Source organism: Crocuta crocuta, unplaced genomic scaffold, assembly GCF_008692635.1.
Source record: "Crocuta crocuta isolate KB4526 unplaced genomic scaffold, BGI_CrCroc_1.0 scaffold482, whole genome shotgun sequence".
Classification (NCBI taxonomy): domain Eukaryota; kingdom Metazoa; phylum Chordata; class Mammalia; order Carnivora; family Hyaenidae; genus Crocuta; species Crocuta crocuta.
Window position 1 is genome coordinate 943,491 of NW_027527459.1, and position 9,728 is coordinate 953,218.

Consider the following 9,728-nt stretch of genomic DNA (forward strand, 5'->3'; position numbering starts at 1 on the left):
CTCTCTCAAAATAAACAAAACTTTTTAAAAAATATATTAAAAAATAAAAAAGAACTATAACTATATATACCATAATAATGCTTTCGAAACACTTTACACCTTAGTAATGACTTGCCTACTTTATGGCAGATGCAGGAAATGCATTCTTAACATCACCCATGATATCTAAGAGAATACACACTAAGTTTGAAAATCAAATACAAGTTGTACACACATAAGTTTATGAGAAAATGTTATAAAAATGTTTAAAATCACAATTAATAAAGACTTTATGACAGTGTTAACAATCAGGGAGAATACATGTGACCATATTTTAACCTCATGAATGTAAAGACACTAAAATCACTGTTGGCGGAGTGGGGGCGAGAAAACAAAAAGGCTAGGCTAAAAGTCAATGAATAGAAGTAGGTGGGAGTGAGTGAAGGGAAAGGGAATTTCAGCGATAAACTAATTCTACTCTCCCAGTAATGTGGGACCGTACTGGCTCCAATCTGCCAGATACACTGCCCTTCCCCAATGCCTCTTCTTCCCACCCTCAAATAATCAACGAGACGATTAGATTACCAAAAAACTCCATCTGTGCTAAGTATTCAAAGTTTTGAGATAAAGCATTTTGTCACTTTCTTTTCCCAATTTACCTTTTTGCCACCAGAGGAGATTTTATCCATCTTTTCAGATTTAAACGAATCGCCGCCTTTTTCTTTGCCTGAAGATTTTGACTTATTTTTTTCCTTGTCTTTCTCATTTGGATAAGGAGACTCACATGGACTTTCACTTTTGTGTTTTGAAACCCCCACTAAAATTATAAAAGAGAATCATGAAAGCCTTTTCCAATTCAGTTTGATGACTGCTTCAAAAGTATTGATAAATCCACCTACTTGTTCCATTTTCCTCTTTTCGCCTCTTGGCTAAGTCCGGTGGCACTTCACGGTCATTGTTTGAATGATCCTAGAACCAAGAATTGTGAACTACATTGATCAAGAGGTTACGTTTTTGTTTTAAAATATTACTTTTATACAAGGGCACAGCTAACTAGCATCGGAGGGTATTGCCAATAGTGTCTCACACTTGGGAAAATGACATGAAAGACAGGCAGAGCTGGCAGAGATTACTAAACTGAAGATCCGTATTACTGTAGAAGAGTCAAACACACTTTGGGGTGAAAATACCAGTTTAAACACTAAATAACAGCCTGCCATGCAACAAACTAGTACTTCAAAAAAGACAACAAACACACTACCATATAAGATATAATGGCTTTCCAAACTAGTTTTTAAAAAATTACAAACCCTTTTCCGCTCTTTCCTGTCCTTTTCATCTTTTTTCTCTCTTTCTCTGGATCTTTCCCTTGACTTGTCCAAGTCTTTCTTGTCCATTTCTCTCTCCTTACTCTTGGACAGTGGTGGAGGAGTATGATTAAGGTAGAGCTGTTAAATTAAGGCAATATTACTAAAGATTATTAGTTTTCCACTATCGGCATAACCTGTTTGATTGTTTATTTAATGAGAGACAATTGGTTGTTAGACCCAAAGTCAAAACTGGTCAGCTGTCTGGATTATAAGAGGTGAAATAAAAGAGCACGGCACAAATTATGCAAAGACTTCAATTCTTGGCCTTCCAAAATTTTTCATTTAAATTCAGTCAGTTCACTCCTGCCTTAACTGAGACTCAGTAAATCTACAAGCTACAGTTCTTTTATAGCTCTGTTGTGAAGATCTATAACTACCACNAAAAAAAAAAACAAAAAAAACCACACAAATATCTACAACAATCATGGAAATTTTAAACAGTTTTACCATCCACTTAGGCAATTGATGACAGTGAGCAAAAGTATAAAAACCTAGCCAGGACTTTACTAATAAGTCTTTTCTGCCTCTGCATATACCATGTTAACATTATCCTAAATTATTTTTATAAATGTAAAGGCTGCATTCTCCCTTACTTCTTAAAACACTCCAATTTCTACCAAATAATCGCAACTCGCTGTGAAATTTGTCTTACTGGTTCTAAATGGCTCAGAAAACCATTTGGTCAGCTGAGGATGATAAAACGACTCCCAAGACTGACAAATGATGAATTCTTTCTCTGCCAAAAAGGCCCACAGGCAATAAACAGCCAAAGAGCAAAAGTGGACTATCTACTAATTAAGAGATAATCTTAATAACTCACGCAAGTTGTAAATATGGAAATCTAGTATAAAAGAAAATATTAAGTAATCAGATACCTATCCTTACAGCATTTATAACTGTGCTATAAGCTTATATTCAATTTAAGACATTACATAAAGTATTAGGCAGCAGTGTACAAAATATAACTCATTACATAACTACACAATCCTAGATATACCTTAGGAATGAAAAGAATAGTTGAGTCAAAAGTCAAATAGTTTTACATGAGGAAATCCTTTGGTATTCAAAGGAATACATGAAAAAAAGGCAACCGTCCATATGAAAATTAAACGCTTAGTTTTTTAACACCACCAAATATTTTCAATTCAGTTGGTCAGAAATACTGCCATAGCAATGCAGAAGTAGATTCTTTAAAATGTCAATATTTAAAAGTTGATGATCAACTGAAATAGACAAAATGTTTATTAATAACAAAGAGCAAGAGAATGAAAAACAGTCATAAAAGTGCTTGTCCGAAAGGTGCTCTTGCTGGGTTAATGCCCTAAGCAACACTTTAAGATTTTCTAATTGTGAGGTTTATTAATATCTTAAGTTAATATTACCTGTGAAACTGTAAGACAAAACAAATATTTCTGCAATACTCAAAGATTTCACTAACCAAGGTAATTCTCCTGATAAAAGCAAAACACAGGTGTGTGTGTGTGTGTGTGTGAGAGAGAGAGAGAGAGAGAGAGTACAAATAAGCACACACAAGCACACCCATGCACACACATACACCTCTACAAGAATTAAGTTTTTAATTGCGCCTAGCTTGAATTCTGTATTGCAGGGTATTGAAAAACCTATACATTCTTAGTTTAGAAACATACCTAACTCTATTCCTTCTTCCTACCCTTCTAAGAATAGTTCTGATCACAATAGTCTCTTTTCCACAATTAACATGCAGTCTCTCATTGCCTGTGGAATAAAACGCATACTCCTCAGCTTAGGTATTTCCAAGCTCTTCACAATCTTTGCACAATTTTATCCTGCTATGGGCCAACTCAATACGCTCTATGCTGTGGCAACCACTGGCCCCCTAACACCCTGTCCTTCCCAGCAGTTCTCTTCACCAGAATGGTTGCTCGCTTTTATCTCAATCTCTTAAAATCCTACTAACCTTCAAAGACAGCTCAAAAGCCATCAGCACTTCAACCATCCCTCAACTCTGCAACTCACTTTGTGGTGATCTCTTTATTATTTTCTATCAATCTTCTTTGTGACAGGTATTCCCTATTAATTTCATGTCACTTATTTTTGTCCATAACACAGTTTCCAGTATACTAGTTGAGCTCATTAATGTGTCTTTTTTTTACTTTTACACATTTCCTAATGCCAAGTACTCAACACATGTTTGCCAAACAAAATTAATGATTTGTTAAATTGATCTGCATATAGCGTTGTTGGATTTTGCTTTTGATGTGCTTTTATTCTGGACATTGGGATCAATGGGTCCAAAAATTAGGATTGATTTTTACAATCTGTTAACGTTGCTACACTGACTTTATTAAGGCTACCATATATAAAGATGGTCTTGCTTCTAGGCTTCCTTTGATTATAAATCCTTGCTTTAAGATGAACAAAATTAAAATCTGAATTCTGTTTCGAGGATGGTTATTGCTGCCCTCCTAAATTACAGAGAAGCCTAGATAAAGGAGAATGCTTTTCACACTTTCTTCATCAAATATAGCTGCTAGGATTGCTAGGTGAAAACACAAGTAACCATAGTGGAAATATGCAAATTGGAAATTGGGGGGGTGGAAGGTAAACAGAAAAGATTTGGATATTAAGCTAGATTTTTCTCCCTTTAATCCCACATGAAAAGTCAAATCCATGTATTACTTTTACCATGGATTTGAAAGCAAAAATAGTAAGTAATTTCACTTAAAAAAAAGAGGATCCCAGGGACAAAGCATAACTGAAAAATTAAAGTATAGAAACAATTTTATACGTATGAGTGACCAGATAACACGAAAGAGACACACATCACTCAAATCCTCAAAAAAGGAAAAGCTACCCAGAAACAGTGAGTTTATACAGACTGTCAATTTTAGAAATCACTGAAAAAGTGATCTTTTTCCGGTAAAGTAGTTTTTCTAAGACATTCATATGCTATTGTACTCTCCTAGATATATAAAAATGCAACATCACCTACTGTGCAGACCAGTAATCTTTGGATGGTTTACCAAAGTCCAAAGGCTCATTTCAAATATTTATTGAACACCTAATCATATCACTAAGTTACCATACCAAGCACGAAGGATCTAAAAAGTGGTAGGAGTCACCTGATTTTTATAAGTGCATTCAGATGCCATTTTCAAAAAATTTTGGTTGAATGTGGAATAAATGTATTGAATTTTAAATACCCAGAAAATCACTATCTTTTTTTAAAGAGGGGTAGGGAGATAGTAGTTTTTAAAACAAGGCAAACACATTAACGGAGTTAGGAACCCCTTCCAACTACTGTTGCAATGGGTGCTAAGAATCAAGAGACATACATTTTTTTTGCAATTTTTTTTTCATTGTGGTAGGAATACTTGAAGAACCTTAATTTTAGTCCAAGTTTTGGTATGACTAACAAGTTACATGCCACTGGGAAAGGATCAAGACCTTTTTTAGTCTCTTATTTGTCAAAAAGACACTGCCCCTCCTGCCCTATCTACCTCACAGCACGGTTATGAACATAAAATGAGAATAACATGTTTATTTCACGTGTTTTATCTTCAAAAGGTTTCTGCAAATGTAAGGAATCATCATTTTCATCGTTGATTGGAAAATGCAGTTAACTGTAACAGCAGGTTTCAACTGCTTCAAAGTATGTTTCAGGACATAAATACTCACAAGGTAACCCTGTTAACCCATGAATTTAAAATAGCCCATACCAAGCCACTGATGGTTAAGACTGATATGCACAATTCCAAACTGGTTATGAAAACCAACTATATTGCAATACAATTTAGCCAATAAAAAGTTTTACCTTCAAAGCAAGCACTCACAGTACAGCTAATACTCTTTTGATTGATACAGTATGCTCGGAAAACAATGCTACAGTTTCAGGACAAAGGCACACTGGCTAACCTAAACTATTAAAAACTTTGTGCTTATTTGCCCAATATCCAACAGACATTTCATTATAAAGCTATATATCTAAAAGCAGTAATGTCAACTGGCTTTATTTCAAAATTTAATTTTGTATTGGTCCACCAGTAAGAAATAATACTTAGCAGATATAAGAGGCGGCAAAGTGGAAAATCAAGGTGAAAAAGGGTACAAATTTTATAATAGACAAAATAACATGAACAATGGACAATTCAACTACAATAATGAAATGAACTCTGTAATAAGATACACAAACTGCACATTATTTTTAGTAGAAGAATACTCAAGAAAGTAGAGTAATAGGCAAGAATTAATACTGACATGTAATTACATGCAACCATCGAGTTGAGTATTCCCCTCCAAGAGAATGATTAGTTTACATTAACCATATTTCTTGATATTATGCTACAACTACCAAAAGGGTAGCTCAGCAGAGGCAATAAAGAGTTTTACGGATTGGGATGGGCTCAGTTTTTAGAACAGTTATGTGGATGTATCAAATTTCTTTTTTGGTCTTTTGGGTTATCCTAAAATGTCAGAAAACAACCTGACAGATTTGCTTTGAGAAATTAAATAGGCCTACTCCCCAAAACAAACCAACAACCCCTTCCCCAAACCTTAAACGTATTTCCAGATTTCAAAGCATAGAAGAATAATTCATAACACAGCAAGCAGTAAGAGATTATAAAAGTGTTGCCACATTACACATATTTGATAACAATCTCATTGAAAGGGACCGTTGTCATCCATTGTTTCATTTTGTGGTAGTTATTTTTAAAGGTTATTCTACTAGCTTACTGAATTTACTAGGGTGAAGGTATCTACTAAATAAATGAAGTAAAGAATTTTTTTTTGTTTTACTTAGGCATGATGATTTTAAAAGACTCAAACCTTTGCTGAAGACTCCTTGAGTTCGATGAGACTGTCCTGTAGAAAATGAATGGAGATGACAGGTGAGCTGGCATAGTTCTCAGAACCCAGAGGAACTTTGGGAAGTATGGCTGTAACCTGGAAATAAACCAGCTACTTCTTGTGAGGATAAATCTCATGATGTCAATTATTATATGAATATCAACAATAAAAAACAAAAGCAAAACCATGTAATGGAATTGTAATGTTAAAAAAAACTAAATTATATATACTCAATGTAATAACAAATAAAAATCTTTATCTGCTTATAATTTAAACATAAATGTCAATGCCACATTTTTCATAACACTGTACGTAAGCTATAGGTAATGTTAAGAGGCTTAAGAAAACAAAACATTTTTCCCCCTCCATAAAATGTCTAAAACAGTGGAGGTCACTGTGGAAGAACATTATCTTACATTTTCATAGTTTTTCTTTAATTGGGAGGTTTCAATTTTTACTTTACTTATGACTCTACCATAAATATATGCATTTTTAAACCCAGCCCAAAAAATTCAGTGGCATTATATTAACAAGAAAACAAAATGTATTCTTTAAAAGAGTAATCACTTTTTTTGCAAAATGCGTCTGGTGGTGAATCGCATGCCTCCCACAANAATTAGTTAACTTACAGTTTTAAAAGTTCAACGTACTGCAAATTCAAAGATTCCATGAAATTAGATGGCTTTAGAATTAAAATTAAATATGGAGCAAGGAATGGCTACCCTGAGTCTTCAAGAAGGCTACACCCACGATTTTGTGCTGCAGTTGAATGCCTGGGGTTTCTCTTTGCTGGGTGGTAGGATTGGATGCCACATCTGCTTTTATCGTAACGCAAGGTTCAACTTGTTGGGAACCCAATGGGTATAAACAAACCTCCAAGGGAAGATACAACAGAAGCTGCATGCTCACTGAATATACACAACTACAGGAGAACTGATCACCAAGGAGACTTTAAAATGGAACTCCTTTCAAGACTCCTTCTTAGAAGGCACACATCGGTATGATGCTCATCAAGAAGCTTGATGAATTCAGAGGTATCTTGTTTATCCTGCATCATCCAGGAAGTCTTCAGTGCTATATATTCTTCAATATTTATGCTGAAAAATAGGCTTCATTCTGCTGAAAAGATTCATTTGCTTGTAGCTACCATTGCACTCCAAAAATGACTGCTTAAAGCAGTGAGGCACTTCTGGGTAAAATTTCTCTTGCACTTTGAAACACTACAAAATTAGTGCTAGGTCCTTTGTAGTTTTAATATTTTTATAATAAAAATACTCAATAGGAAAAAATATCAGTCCACCAATATGTAAAAAATTCATTTTCTAATGCAATATAAAACCTCCAGTGGCTCCAGTGAATACTTGGCACAAGACTTGAAGGAAGTCAGGACACGTATTCCAACCAGGTGAGCCTAACATGGACGCTGCCTTCCTCAGGCTATACTAACCTTTACTGTTGAGGAATGCGATGGAGAAGGGTGGGTATCAATTTTGCGGCGTTTTTGTTCTGTTGGTACAAAAAGAAAAGGTCACAGTAAGATTTCTACTTTTTTCCAACCACTTAAGAAAAACCAGCAACTTAAGGTCATCAAACATGAGTTCCCCTCAGTAAAGTCCCTAGATAACTTGCCAAAACAAGAAAACAAAAACCAACTATTACACATTAACAAGACCCAAAAGTAAATATAAAGAAAGACAAACTTGCCCCTTTCAGGCTCTGCAACATCTGATCGGGGAACAGGTGACTTCAAGGACCCAGAAACTGGTGTTTTTTCTCCTCCTTTAGCATTTTCCTTTGATTTCATTTCCTTTGCTATATCTCTTTCTCTGGATGGCTCCTTCTCTCTTTCCTTTTCTTGAGTTGATTTTGATTCTATGTTGGGGATGGTGGTTTTGAATTTCTCATCTTTAGCTTTTTCTTCCTTCTTGAATTTTTCTTTCTCTTTATCAGACTTAGGTGTTCTTTCCTTCGTCTCTCTTGCTTTTTCATCTTTATTTGGCCGCTCTTCCTTCGGTTTTTCTTTACCATCTTTACCAAGTACCCTGGCCTCTGGAGTAGTAGCTGGAGTCTTTTCTTTTTTCTCTTTTTCTTTCTCTTTCCCTTTTTCTTTATCATTTTCTTTAACAGCTTTGCTGCTTAAGAATAAAAACACGAGATTTTAAGACAATAAAGAAACATACTCCATGTTATATAAATCATAAAGGGTTTCCTACAGACTTCAAAAATAACAGAACTAAGAGAAGCCCTTTGAAAACTAAATGACTTTAAGACAAATAAAAAGGAAGTACTTCTTTATCCAATAAAAAATGACCAAATTCATGAACAGCAGATTAAAAAGAATGGCAGGCCCTTTTCTATACATGTTCATAACCTCTGAGGATTACAAGGTTAACAACTGAAACTTATCCCACACACCAACCAAGGGTGCTACTATCAGGAACTGGATTACTTGGCTGGATGGATCCCTGGTCTGAATCAGCATAGGCTTCCTTTATGTTAAGTATCCTTACCCAGAATACCCATAGCAAGCACTCAATCCTAAAATGTTTTTCTTTTTCTTTTGTAAAAAAGTTTTTAATGTTTATTTTGAGAGAGAGACAGAGAGAGAGAGGGCAAGGGTGAGGCAGAGAGAGAGGGAGACACAGAATCCGAAGCAGGCTCCAGGCTCTGTCTGAGCGATCAGCACAGAGCCTGATGTAGGGCTTGAACTCGTGAACTGTGAGATCATGACCTGAGCTGAAGTAGGATGCCTAACCGACTGAGCTACCCAGGGACCCCAATCCTAAAATGTTTTTCTAACTTCCCCACCTGCCTTCACCTGCGTTAACTCAGCAGGGGAAACAATGTTAGTCATGGCATTATACAAAACATATGGAGGATGGTTACACACATCATCCAATTAGGGGTAGTTACAAAATTTGAAAGTCCAACATAAATGACTTTCATAGTATTCAACTACCACCCTCCTTCATTCATGTCTAATGAGATTAATCATTTAAGAATTCAGAATTGTGACATACAGCACAGTGTTCCTACCTGTTAGAGCCACTGTTTCCATTGCTTGAATTCCCTTTTGGTGTGGCACTAGAAGCTTTATTAACAGCTTTCACACCACACTGAGATCTCTCCCTTGATTTATCTGAAATAAAGGTAATGTTTTATTTGACAATCCCNAATTCTAATTCATTCTTTCTAAAGAAACAAAGGGCTGATTACTTCTTGATAATTATATACTCCCACCTAGGGAATAAAAAATAATACTAAGCTAGCATTTTACTTGTCACGTGACATAAAACATCTTAGTTTGTTGCAACAAAATGTATCACTTATAAGTTTCTACAAATAAGCCTACCAGTCTCCTCAGTACTGCTTTCATCCGATTTGGATGCACTTCCTGCCGACGATGAAGAAGGCCCACCCCCAGGCCCATTCTGTACACTGGCAACCGCATTCCTCGGAGGGGGGTCTTTGTGATGAAACTCATTTTCAGGTATCATGTATGACTTTCTACTTTTCAACTGCCCAGAGTAGCTGAAAGTCGCACAAAGT

The 9,728-nt window shown here is 35.5% G+C and overlaps 1 protein-coding gene across 1 annotated transcript in view; it reads right to left on the reverse strand.

Moving 5' to 3' along the window:
* Positions 1-9,728, reverse strand: part of THOC2 (THO complex subunit 2) — a 112,518-nt gene that overhangs the window by 10,664 nt on the left and 92,126 nt on the right. The window contains 8 exon segments of the mRNA XM_077763494.1: positions 639-796; positions 879-948; positions 1,290-1,427; positions 6,159-6,275; positions 7,627-7,685; positions 7,884-8,314; positions 9,216-9,318; positions 9,532-9,710. Coding sequence (XP_077619620.1) covers positions 639-796; positions 879-948; positions 1,290-1,427; positions 6,159-6,275; positions 7,627-7,685; positions 7,884-8,314; positions 9,216-9,318; positions 9,532-9,710 — 1,255 coding nt within the window.